The sequence below is a fragment of the Jaculus jaculus genome, chromosome 2 (genome assembly GCF_020740685.1).
Source record: "Jaculus jaculus isolate mJacJac1 chromosome 2, mJacJac1.mat.Y.cur, whole genome shotgun sequence".
Classification (NCBI taxonomy): Eukaryota; Metazoa; Chordata; class Mammalia; order Rodentia; family Dipodidae; genus Jaculus; species Jaculus jaculus.
Window position 1 is genome coordinate 2,571,610 of NC_059103.1, and position 13,718 is coordinate 2,585,327.

Sequence of the window (13,718 nt, forward strand, 5' to 3'; positions counted from 1 at the left end):
GCTCAATGCTAATATACTTGCTTCCATAGAACAGGTGAGGCTCTGGGTTCCATTCCCAGTACAGAAGACCAAAAAGGGGGGGGGGTGGGAGAGGGGGAAGAGGGCTGAAGAGATTGTTCAATGGTTAAGGCACTTGCTTGCAAAGCCTAAAGGGCTGTGTTCCAGTCTCCAGAACCCACATAAATCCAGATTCACAAGTGGTGCATGCATCTGGAGTTGATTTGCAATGTAGCAAGAGGCCCTGACACACCCATTCTTCTATTCTCTCTTTCTCTTTCTTTCTCTGTGTGTGTCTATCTCTCTCTACTTGCAAATATATATATATGTAGATAGATAGATATATATATAGATATAGATATATAGATATTATAAAAGAAAGAGGGAAGGAAAGGAAAGGAAAAACAGATGTAGGATTCATAGGTTTACTTATGATCACACTTTCTTTAATGACATACAAATTACAGAGTAAAATTGTGATGCAGAGGTGAGTGGAGAAATGCAATTTATAATGGTCTCTCTCTTTCATCCACCTGTCCCCTCCCAGCTTCTGGCCTGGCCAGCAGATGTCCCCGAGGCCGTCACGGTCGTCACCATCGCTCCTGACTTCCATGGGATCCACCACGGATACATAACGAACCTGAAAAAGTTCACGGCTTACCTCACATCAGTCCTTTGTTTCACCACCCCGGGGGACGGGCCTCTGAGCACACCTCAGCTGGTGTGGACGCATGAGGACAGTGAGTATTCTTGTCTGGGTGACCCGGTGTCCCGTCGAAGCCTGTCTGACCTGGGTTCTTTCCAGCGCTTTGTCCGGGCTGCACACTGCGGGAGGACAACTCCTTTCTTAGAATGCTTTCTGGATGCTCATCCTGTTGGGTGCAGGGGGAGTGTGTCCTCACAGGGAAGCCTCCATGGCGGGTGGCCTGTGGGTTATGGGAAGAGCCTTAGCTAGAGGAAGGGGCTCTTGGGGCTATGTGGCCACTCCTTTGGTCCTTTGGTCCTATTAAGCTTTTTTGTCATGCATATCATGGCTTCTAGTCTCATCACTGTCTTGCCTGATCACCATCCATGCCTCTGAGACCCCACTTCTTCTGCCATGCTAAGGGCCTGGCATGTGGCCTCTTCCCAGCCTCCGACTCAACCATGTCTCACCTCTACTTGCCAGCTCACCTTGGCACCTGCACTGCTCTCTGGCCCAGGAAATACTGGCCGGTGAAGGTTCCCCGAGAGAGAGCAACCACAGATACATGCGAAGATAATATCCACATAGGTTCATGGCTGGGCAAGGTTGTACATGCTTATTACCCAAGATTTCTGGAGGCTGAGGCAGGAGGATTGTGAGTTCAAGGTTGCCCTGAAAAGGATATCTCAAAAACAAAACCATGGAGGATGGAGGGCAAAAGGAACGAGACAACAAAATAGAAGAAGGATTGCCTAAAAACGAGAGGGTCCTCAGTAGATGGGGGTAGTGGAGAAGAGGGGACAAAATTGAATAACAGGATGGGGGTACAATTAAGTTATAGAATACTCACAAATTAAAGTTCTCAAAAAAAAAATCTCAAGGGTAAAAGAAAAAAAAAAAAAGCAAAACTGCAAAAAAGAATACAAAACCACTAGGAAGGCTCATTTGTGGCTATTTGTAATTGAAAGAAAATTAGTGACATTCAGATGTCCCAAGTAGGGACTTTGAAATAAAATTTGGAATAGTAATATAAATAACTATTTTTAATTTAAAATTTTTTTCCAGTACGTGTATATTTGTGTAAGTGTGGGTGTGCAGGAGCCCCACCTTGGCATACATAGGAAGGTCAGAAGACAGTTTTCTGGGGTCAATCCTCAACTTCAACTTAATTTCTGAGGCAGTGTCTCATTCTCACTGCAGTGCATTTACCAGGCTAGCTGGCCTACACACTTCCAGGAAATCCTCCTGTCTCCACCTCGCATCTCACCATCAGCATGCTTAGATTACAGAAGTTCACCGTGGCCTCCGGCTTTTATGTGGGGCCTACAGGATCCAAACTCAGATACTTAGATTTGTGCAGAAAGCACTTTTCCCACTGAGCCATGGCCTCAACCAATATTTTTCAGTTACTAAAAACACAAAACTTCAAATTTCAGAATTTTTCAGGGAAAATTATCACGTATAATGGTAAGTGAAAAAAAATAGTTAACAAAATTAAGATTCAAGGGCTGGAGAGATGGCTTAGTGGTTAAGGTGCTTGTCTACAAAGCCCATGTTTGACTCTCCAGATCTCCACGTTAGCCAGACACCCAAAGGTGAGGCAAGCACAAGGTTGCACATGAATACTAGGTGGTGGAAGCATCTTAGAGTTCAATTTCAGTGGCTGAGGCCCTGGTATGCCAATTCTCTCTCTCTCTCAAAACGATTTAGATTCAAGTTTTAGCAGAAAACATTTATATAGCATTTTGGAGAGTTACTGTCTTTATATAATATGATTGTGGGTTTTTTTTTTACCTTTATTTAATATTTTTACCGTGTGTGTGTGTGTGTGTGTGTGTGTGTGGTGTGCATGCACGTCTCATGTGTATGTATGTGGTTGCATGTGTGCATATGTATGTGAAAGCTAAAGGATAACCTTGGGTGTTATTCCTCATGTAGTCCATCTACTTCTTTATGGCACATGAGCTCTCATAGTCCTGAAGTTTTTCCAGTACATTAGACTGTCTGTCCATGAGCCTCAGGGATCCGCCTGTCCCCATCTCCTCAGCATAGGGATTATGAGTGCACACCATCATGCCTGGCATTTTTATGTGGCTGCTGGGGATCAAACTAGGGTCCTTATGCTTTAAAGACGGGCATTTTGCCCATTGAGCCATCTCCCCAGCTCCTTAGTATCTTTCTTGTATCTACCTTGTATCATGAGTGCTCGCTCCCAGTATGAGGAGAGTTAAGCCGAGGATGCATGTGTTTTTCAAGGCATGCCGAGCTGCCCCTCGTCTCTGCCAGTCTCTGTCTTGGTTGGTCTTTCTGTAGCTCAGCCCCTCTGCTCATCATTGTTGGCCCCCTGTTCTTGACTCGGTGCCAGCTTCATAGAGGATTGAGTTGTTGTGCCTCCTCCTCTGCCTCCCTGATTCCTCTTCCCTCCTCTCTCAAGGGTTGAAGAGTTTGTCTACCCTGGAACACCCTGCTTCTTTCTTCCCCTGTTTCCCTCTTTCCCTTTTTACTTATTTATTTGTTTTTATTTGAGATAAGGTCTTGCTCTAGCCCAGGCTGACCTGGGATTCACTGTGTAGTCTCAGACCTCCCAAGTGCCAGGATTAGAGGTGTGTGCCACTACATCCAACCACCCGTCCCTCTTTTCGTGGTCCCATCTGTCACTTCTTTTAGTCATTTTATTGGTGGTATCTATCCAACTCTCAGACATGCTCGGGGTCCCCTGCCCCCAAACATTCAGCTCCCTGACTTTGCCACCTCATAGAGAAACCCAGCTCCTTAGGGTCTATCCATTTGAACTCTGGCCATGACCCGCTGAGCACTCCTGTCCTCCCAAACCTTCAGTAGCTGGGTTCCCCCCCCCCCCACAACCACCACCTCCCCGTAGCCACCTGCAGGCCAGTGTCAGGAAGAAGAGAACCTGGGTCTCATGACCCTCTGAGACCACTGACGCCACCAAGCCCCCAAAAGATAACATAGCAGCCTAAGAGGTGATCCTGCAGGTGGTTCCCACAGTTGCATTTATTGAGATCATTCTAGATTCCCAGGCATTTGTAAGTATTAACACCGAGATGGACACACACACATACACACACACACACACACACCCCACCCAGTCTCTTCCAGGTTGCTGGCATCAAGACCATTCGCTGACCTGCTTTTCCACGTCTCCACTTGGATTTGTGATCATCTGTGCACACGTGAGCATTCAGCTCTGTACAACTGGCCATATGTGTAGATCTGTGTCCTCACCACCACACCCAAGATCCCGACATCACAAAATCCTTTGCCCTCTTTTGTGTAGCCATGCTTGCTCTCCACCCGTTTCCCTCCCTTTTTTCCTGCCTTCCTTTTCTTCTCTGTCTCTGTTCTTTTTTCCTCTCCCTCCCTCTTTCCTTCCTTCCTTTTACCTGTACATGTGCATGTTCACGTATTAGTTGGCACATGAGCGTACATGTGGAGTCCAAAGGTTAATGTCAGGTGTCTTTCTTAACTCTCTCTAACTTACTTACTGAGGCAGAGCCCCTCACATGAACCCCGAGCTTTCCCCTTCAGTGAGTCCAGCCAGCCAGCTCTCTCCACCTCCCCAACACTGAGATCACAGGCACACACCACCACACCCATCTGGACTTTACATGGGTACTGGGGAGCTTGACCCACTAAGCCATCTCCCCAGTGGTGGCCCTTCTTCCGTGCTGAGCTCTGTGTCCTTGACTTCTTCCTCGCCTTATTTATTTGCAGTGTCCAGAGGCTCTAGGATGGCTCTGAATGAGTGGTGAGAGCCAGCATTCCTGCCCGGTCCCATCTGAGAGGGAAGACGTTCCGTCTCCCACAGTGTAGTTAGGGTGTGTTTGTGGGTTCTTTGTCAGGAGTCAATCCCACTATCATCTCCTCCCGTTGCCGCAAGTTTGTTGCAAAGAGCTGCTGCGTTTTCCCCTCGGGCTGGCACTGCACTGGTTGATATGACCGTGCGGGATATTTTTTCATCTTACCTTGTTGACATGTTGGATTACGTTGATTGATTTTGAAATGTTGAACCTGCCTTGGATACTTGGAATCAATCTCACTTGGTCGCGGTTTCTGATTCCTTTTATATGCTTGTCGGAGTCACTTGGTGTGGCATTTTGTGGAGAATTTTTGCAACTCAGTTCATGAGAGACAGTGGTGTCTGGGTTTCTCTTCTGGTGGAGCCTTTAGTTTTTTGGCATCTGGGGGAGTGCTGATTAAATATGTTTGGGAATGTCCCCTCCTCTTCTGTGTTCTGGAAGAGATTGTGTCAGTTCTTCTCTAAGAGTTTGGTAGAATTTTCTGGGCCCAGGATTTTGCTTGGGGGAGATTTTAAATGAGAGATCGAACTTATCAGTGACTGGAGGACTATTGGGTCCTCTCTTGCATCTCGGTTGAGATCCAGCAATGTGTGGTTCTAAGAGTTCTCCCCCAGCGGTGCAGATGCAGGAGAGAGAAGCTGTTTGTGAAACGCCCACATCGACATCTTTGACAGAGCAAGAGACATGGAGAGAGACAGACAGAGAGAGAGAGGGTGAGAATGGCTGCACCAGGGCCTCCAGTAACCACAAACAAACTCCACATGCATGTGCCGCCTTGTGCATCTGGCTTACTTGGGTCCTGGAGAATCAAACCAGGATCCTCTGGCTTTGCAGGCAAGTGCCTTAACTGCTAAGCCATCTCTCCAGACCTTTTCTGGATTGTTGTTGGTTTTTTTTTTAATTTTTGTTTATTTTTATTTTTATTTATTTATTTAAGAGCGACAGGCAGAGAGAGAAAGAGGCAGAGAGAGAGAATGGGCGCGCCACTGCCCATTCCAGCCACTGCAAATGAACTCCAGACGCATGCGCCCCCTTGTGCATCTGGCTAACATGGGTCCTGGGGAATCGAGCCTCGAATCGGGGTCCTTAGGCTTCACAGGCAAGCGCTTAACCGCTAAGCCAGCTCTCCAGCCCTGTTGTTGGTTTTTAACTTGATCATTCTTCCTAGCAATAATCTGTGAGTTATAATTTAAAGAACTGGTAGCTCGTCTGGCTGACTTTTCTCTGCAGTGTCTTATCTTCATTGTCACCAGCTGCTATTCTGAGATCCTCTTCCTTCTGCTTGCTGGGAATGGATTATTTTTCTCTGTCTCTCTCTCTCTTTTTATTTGCACGTGTGTGTAGTATACACGCCCGTGTATGAGCGTTCCTATGTGTGTGGCAACAAATGTGTGCTGCCACGTGTGCATATGGAGGCCAGAGGCCAGCCCTGGCTTTCTTCTTCAGCTGCTCTCTACCATATTTTCAAACTTTCTATTGAAAACTTCCATTAACTAGCAACAATATACCATGCTCATACTCCCCTCCCACCCCGTTCCCTTTTCCTCCTCATTAATCCTCCTCCCCCCTCAAGTGAATCCTTTCTTCTTTCCAACTAGTCTCTCTTCTGTATTGATGTCATTTTTTCCCCCTCCTATTATGCAGGGAGGTCATGAATGTTAAGGCCACTTTGTGTCTGGAAAATGGTACTGAAAAGCACTCACACCTTTTCTTTTCTCTTACATCCTCTGTGCTACCTCTTCCACAATGGTCACTGGGCTTTGGAGGGTGTGACAGAGATGTGTATACAGATGTCTTCTCGGCCACTACAGTGAGTTTTGAGTCACCCTAGTGGTCATCGCCCTGTGAAAAGAGAAGTTTCTCTAACCAAACGTGAGAGCAACATTAATGTTTGGGGATAAACATAAGTATTTAGAGTACAGGTTACTGGGTATAATATACGCATTTAGCAAGACAACAGAAGTAATTTCCTTGCTAAGGTTTATGACCTCCCAAGTCATAGGTTTTTCATTAGATTTTTAGTACCAGGCAGGAATTCCCTCCTGTGGAGCAGGGCCTCAAGTCCAAGCATAGAACAGTTTGGTTTCCACCATAATAGACATGCCAGCATTGCACCACTTGGTACATCTGGTGGTTACCAAGAGCCTTGTCAATAGCCTGCAATGTTTTGAGGCATAAGGAACTGGCCAACTGAAACGTATCTCACCCTGGCACTGAAACTTTTCTAGTAACAATCTATGGCATCTGGGAACATCATCCAACCACCACAATCTACCTTTTTTTTTTTTTTTTGAGACAGGGTCTCTGTGGTGGTTTAAATGAAATGTCCCCCAAAGGCTTGTGTGTTTTGAATACCTGGTCCAAAGCTGGTGACAATCTGGGAAAGCTATGGGGCCTTTGGGAGGCAAATTCTGACTGGAGGAGATGTGTCAGTGTTGAGTGAGCTATGGGATTTTATACTGCAGCCCCCTTGCTAGTCCAGACTGTTTCCTTCCCATCAATGTGGAGATGGGACTCACGTCTCCTACTCACCATGATGAAGCTTCCCCTTGTAACTGTCAGCTAAAATAAACCCTCTTCTCCCACAAGCTGCTTTTAGTCAGGCGTTTGGTCCTAGCAGAAGGCGACTGCAATGTAGTCTCTCACTGAACCTAGAGCTCACCCATTCGGCTAGACCGCCTAGTCAACAAAGTCCCAGGGACCCACCCATCTCTCTACCTGGCCAGGGCTGGGATTACAGACACATGCTACCACACTGACCCTTTACCCACCGAGCCATCTCCTCGGCCCTCTGACTGCTCGAGGTGGGCACTTGGACCACTGCTTGGAGGCCTTGCTCGTTTCTAGGATAGACATCTGTGCTGTCGGTTTTCTCTCCCCATGCTGCTATAGCCGGAGACCCAGATGTTCCCATGCCGGGCTTCCCCGCCCTGGGCTCCTCTGTGCTGTACCGCCTGTGAGCCCTCCTCTCTGGCCTGGGCATTCCTCCCACCTCCACTGTCTGACGTCTCTGTGTTTGCAGCGTTCCCTGTTGCTTTCCAGCCTGTCATGGTCAGAGAGCACCCTGGTTTCAGTTCTGTTCAATGTGATAAGGTGTGGAGGCCAGGGCTCTGCGCTGTCTTGGTGAATGTTCAACGCATGCTTGTAAAAACATGTTTATTTTCTTGTCCCATATGCTTGCAATCATAAATTGTCTATGTTCGCCAGAAAAAAAGAGTGGAAGCCGGGCATGGTGGTTCACGCCTTTAATCCCAACACTCAGGAGGCAAAGGTAGGAGGATCGCCATGAGTTCGAGGTCACCCTGAAACTCCATAGTGGATTCCAGATCAGCCTGAGCCAGAGTGAGACCCTAGCTTGGATTAAAAAAAGGGGAAATAATATCTTTTTCTAGAACTTTCTAACCAAACCTCCATTTTTCCATGCACATTTGCATGTACGCATGTTCGCGTGTATGCAGATGCACCAGTGTGTGCCCGTGTGCCAAGGCCAGAGGACAGCTTCAGCTTACGAGATCGAGGGAATCCTCCTGCCTCTGTATCCCAGGGCCAGGTTTACAGGCATGGAAATTAAGCCCTGCATTCTTATGTGGGCTCCGGGGATCGAACTCAGCTCTTCACCAACTGAGTCACTTCCCCACCCACCTTGATTTGCCTTTTGTTTGTTTGTTTGCTTGTTTTTTTCATTTTTTTGAGACAAGGTCCCTCACTGGCCTGGAGGTTGCCAGTTAGGATGGACTGGCTGGCTAGCAGGTGCCAGGGCTTCCTGTACAAGGTACCCAGTTACTGGGATCACAAATGCACAATCTTGTCCCCCTGGCTTTTTTTTGCCAAATTTTGTTAGTAGGCAGGGGTCTGTGTATCCTGTTTTGAAGGGCACAGCATCCTCATGAAGCTGGGATTGAAGGTGGAATTGCATCCGTCTCTGGGATGTGCAGCCTTTAAGAGAAATGCTGGGGCTCAGACCCTGGCCAGTGCTTTGTCATGGAAGCTATCTGTACTTGCCAAGGGGCCTGCTTCTCCAGAGCCCCAGTGAAACCCGACCACGCTGGGGGAGGGCGGGTGTAGAGAGAAACAGAAGATAAATCGAAACCTACATATTACCAGAGTTAGAGGACAGCATATTTGGGCAGGAATCCAGGAAGCAGAAACACTGCGAATATAAAAAGAGCAAAAAGCTTTCTCTCCTACAGCATCGATCGCAAAAAAAAAAAAAAAAAAAAAAAAGAAGCCGGTCAGTGAAAAACCCGTCAGAATGTCTTTCTGGGTCGGGGGGAGGATGAGATGATCCTGACAGCCATTCTGTTTTACCATCTTCCACGCGAGGAAAGTGGCGTTTGTCAGAGCATTTGCACCCCGCTGTAGAGGCTCCGCAGACCTCTCTCCAGGGAGCGTGGTTTGCCAGGCTGTGACTGGTTTTCAAAAGGCCCGACTTGTGTCAGAGCCTTTGCCACACTTCCACTTGTGAGCCAAGTGTTGAAGTCAGTGGAAAAGATGCCACCAGCATGGCAAAGCCAAGGTGGGCCAGGAAGTGGGGAAGTGCAGGACCTGTGACCCTCCTTGCTTAAGGGATGCGAGACCCCTGACTTCACACTAAACTCCCTCTGGCTGGCCAAACTTCCTAGCCAGTTCACAAGGTCGGGGTGACCCTGGCTAGGACAGAATCTCAGCTGAGTTGTGCACACGGCAGCCTCTCTTGTATCCTTCCAGCACCTTCTCTTCCTCAAAGGTGGGATGTAGTGATGCATGCTTCAAATCCCAGCTCTAGGGCTGGAAAGATGGCTCAGACGTTTAGGCACTTGCTTTTAAAGCCTAACAATCTTGGGTTGATTCCCTAGTACCCATGTAAAGCAAGATACACAGAGTGGCACATGCATCTGGAGTTCATTTGTAGTGGCAGGTGGCCCTGATGTGCTCATTCTCTCTATCTCTCTGTCTGCCCCTCTCCCCGACCTCTCTGCTTGCAAATGAATAAAATTATTTTTTTTTCTAGGTAGGGTCTCGCTGTAGCCCAGGCTGACTTGGAATTCACTATGTAGTCCCAGGGTGGCGTCGAACTCATGGCAGTCCTCCTACCTCTACCTCCCAAGCACTGGGATTAAAGGCATGCACCACCACACCCAGCTGAATAAAATTATTTTAAAAAAATTTTTTTTAAATCCCAGGCCAGGCATAGTGGTGCACACCTTTAATCCCAGCACTCAGGAGGCAGAAGTAGGAGGATAGCCATGAGTTTGAGGCCACCATGAGACTACATAGTGAATTCCAGGTCAGCCTGGGCTAGAACGAGACCCTACCTCACAAAACCCCCCCCCCAAAAAAAAAAAATCCAACCAGGCATGGTGGCGCACACCTTTAATCCCAGCACTTGGGAGGCAGAGATGGGAGAATCACCATGAGCTCAAGGCCACCCTGAGACTACATAGTGAATTCCAGGTCAGCCTGAGCTAGAGTGAGACCCGACCTCAAAAAACCAAAAGATAAAAATCCCAGCTCCAGAGAGACCTGAGGCTAGAGAATCCCAAGTTAAAGGCCAGCCTGGGCCACATAAAAAGACTGTATTAAAAAACAATCCCCCCTCTGGCTCCAGTTCTGCTTTCAAATCCTCCTGTCTCTCTGCACGGGGAAGGAAGGGTTTATTTCAGCGTCCAGTTCCAGGTCACGGCCCGTCGTGGCGGGGAAGGCAGGGCAGCAGGAACTCGAGGCAGCTGCTCACGTCAGCACGGTGAGGAAGTAGAGTGATGAAGGCTGCTGCCCAGCCAGCACCCTCCTTTGAAACAGCCCGGGACGCCAAGCCGCGGAGCGATGGGAACCACAGTGGTGGCGGGTCTTCCCAGCTCCACTAACGCGATCAGGATAACCCCTCGCAGACACGCACAGAGGCTCACCTCACCTGCATTGTCCCTGACAGGTGATTCTCGGTCCTGTCAAGCTGACCATCAGAATCAACCATCACAGGCACCATGGCCTTATCCAGCTACTGTCGCTGTGCAAGGGCCCAGCTGCCTGTCTTCCCACCCTGGCTAACAAGCAGTACGCATCCCCATTCACTGGTCGGGTCCAGCTCCAGGCTTTGCGACGGTGTGTCTTGGAGTAGATCATCCCCCTGGCCTGGGCCTACCACCTGTCCGGTCTCAAAGGGTTGATGGTTTCATCCTTCGGAAAGGCCATATTGCTAATGATAGGGTAGCTGCTGGCCTATTAATAATAGCAGACGACACTCACTGAGCAGGCTGGCATTGAAGCTCAGCAGGAGAGCACTCGTCTAATATGTGAAAGACTGTGGGTTCAGTCCCTAGTGTGGAACATGCAGAACATGCTTGCTGAAGCCAGACATGGTGACTAACACCTAGGATCCTGGGACTCAGAAGGCTGAAGTAGGAGGATGGGATCGCTGTGAGTTCAAGGCCAGCCTGGGCAACACAGTGAGTTCCAAGTCAGTCTTTGGCAAGAGTGAGACCCTGCCTTAAAAAGAAAAGAAAAAAAAAAGGGCTGGTGGGATGGCTTAGAGGTTAACACATTTGTCTGCAAAGCCAAAGGACCCAGGTTCAATTCCCCAGGACCCATGTTAGCCAGATGCACAAGGGAATGAATACATCTGGAGTTCGTTTTCAGTGGCTGGAGGCCCTAGTGTGCCCATTCTCTCTCTGTACCTCTCTCTCCCTCCCTCTTTCTCTGTTAAATAAATAATATTTTTAAGAGAAAAATAATGATAATACTCATGGAGACTTTTGATGCTGGCAGAGGTTTCTGTTCTCAGTTGGGAAGGTAGCTCACTGGGTAAAGTGCTTGCTGCTGTGCCAGCATGAGAACCTGAATCCAATCCCCAGAACCAACATAAACAAAGCTTGGCATGGGGGCTGGAGAGATGGCTTAGCAGTTAAGACACTTGCCTGCACAGCCAAAGGACTCAGGTTCAATTCCCCAGAACCCATGTAAGCCAGATACAAAAGGTGGAGCATGGATCTGGAGTTTGTTTGCAGTGGCTGGAGGCCCTAGTGTGCCCATTCTCTCTCTCTCTCTCTCTCTCCCATAAATAAATAAAACTAAGAATATTTTTAAAGTGTAAAGCTGGGTGTGGTACTACATGCTCATAATTCCCTCAGGGAAGGTGAGGACAGTTGGATCCCTGGGGCTCACTGGGCAGCCAATCTAACCTACTTCGCAAGCTCCAGCCAATGAGTGACACTTTCTCAAAAACAGGTAGGAAATGTTCCTGAGGAACCCCAGGGGTTGTCCTCTGGCTTTCACATACAATTCCTCCCTCCCATACACAAATTTATTCTCACACCTACCTGGCAGAGCTATGTTTATTTCACCCATTTCGTAGATGTGCAAACTAAAGCTTTGAGAGTTTAGTTAACGGTGGAGCCAGTGCCCAGCCCTGCCTTCATTCTTGGGCTTCACTTCCCTCTCCCTCTTAGCCAGAGGACTACAGTGCAAGGAAATGCCTGGGAAAGGAACCGCTTTTGCTGACACTTTCTCAGGCCCTAGCTTGCTCCTCTGGAAAGAGAAAGAGATGTCTGGATCAGGTGTCAAGTACTACTTGTGGCCCAGCTCTGGTCCAGCCCTGCCTCAAGCTCGAGGCTCCCTGTTCTGCCTTTCTCGGACCCAGGGCTGCAAATGCTTGGCCAAGGTTAGTCCGCCAAGTGATTGCTTGTCAGAAGGAGCTGTTGGTCATTCCCTCTGTGGCTGAAGGGGCCCTGGGCAGTCACATAAGCAAAATTAGCTGGCATGTCCTTGACACCAGGGCCCTTGTCCCTCCCACGAGCTTCCCGGTGTTTCTTTCCTCCAGGTTTCTGCTGGCCCCGACTCACTGCCTCCTGTCTGTAGTTATACCTGTCCACATGAGTCTGATCAAAGACATGGGGCTCATGTGTTAACAGATATCTCTACTTTTAATTGGCAGAACCAGGAGCTGTGGGACATCTGAGCTTCACAGAGATTCTGGACACATCTCTCAAGGTCAGCTGGCAGGAGCCCCTAGAGAGAAACGGCATCATTACGGGTAAGCAGCTCTTCTTCCAAGGGAAGAAAAAGGAAAGTGTGTCCGAACAAGAATGGGTAGCCTGCACTTCAAACAAAACCGCTAAGAGTGGACCTAGGCTGGCCGCCCTCAAGGGAGTATCTGAAGTGTCTTACTGGCTTTGTCCATGGCCCCCAGGACAGGCTACATGGAGGGATGGGTCACCTCCCTTTGGGGACAGCAGCCTGAGTTGGGGGGGTTTCCTATCAACCTCAGAAGCTTCAAAATTTGATTTAATAAGTGAGAATCTGTCATTTTATAAGACATTTCCTCATATGTTTATATTAATCCTCAGAGCAATATGGTAAGTATTAACATTCGGGATCTCTCTCTCTCTCTCTCTCTCTCTCTCTCTCTCTCTCTGTGTGTGTGTGTGTGTGTGTGTGTGTGTGTGTGTGTATGTGTGTGTGTGTGTTCACGTGCATGTGGTGGCCATCCCTTGGGCACTGCCCAGATGCTTGGATTGTGGAATCCCATTGGACCTGACCATGTCACTTCCTTTCCTAGGGCTCTGCCCATGTCACTGGTCTGTCTGTAATCACAGCCCATGCCCAAATCTCTGCCAGGCAAAGATAGATGTATCCACAGGCATACAGGGTCCTTTTGTCTTGAAACTGAGTTCCCTCAAACTGGCTCATGACCGAGGTCAGGCAAGGAGCATCCAGGGTGTCATTTGCAATGATGTCCCTGATCCTGGTTGCCCACAGCGGTGTTCCTGGCCACTAGCTCAGCTGCTGCTGATGGTCGATGTCCTGTGATCTGCTGTGTCCACCAGACCCCTCGTAGCAGGGGCTCAGATCATGTACATTTGTGTCTCGCCACAAATCGTGGGTTGTTTTATTTGCATGTGTGTTCATGTGTGGGGGGAGTGTACATATGTGGGGGTGTGCATGAATATGATGGCTAGAGGACAATGTCAGCTACTATTCAACACCATCTACCTTTTTTGAGCAAGGGCCTCTTACTCTCCTGAAAATTGCCATTTAGGATCAATCAACTGGGCAGTGAGCTCCAGGGATCCTCCTGTCTCTGCCTCTCTAGCCCTAGGACTGCAATCCCACACCACCAGGCCTGACATTCTCACGTTTTCACATGGGTTCTGGGGATCGAACTCAGGCCCTCATGCTTGTGAGACAAGCACTTTACACACCAAGACATCTTCCCAGCCTGAATCTCTCCCGACCATCTGGCT

At 48.5% G+C, this 13,718-nt stretch overlaps 1 protein-coding gene across 1 annotated transcript in view; it reads left to right on the top strand.

The window, feature by feature from the left end:
• The window catches only part of Sdk1 (sidekick cell adhesion molecule 1), a 1,082,085-nt gene that overhangs the window by 864,197 nt on the left and 204,170 nt on the right, over window positions 1-13,718 (top strand). Inside the window, exons 19-20 of the mRNA XM_045142963.1 lie at window positions 545-737; window positions 12,410-12,508. Of these exons, the coding sequence (XP_044998898.1) occupies window positions 545-737; window positions 12,410-12,508 (292 nt within the window). The remainder of the gene's footprint in view (window positions 1-544; window positions 738-12,409; window positions 12,509-13,718) is intronic.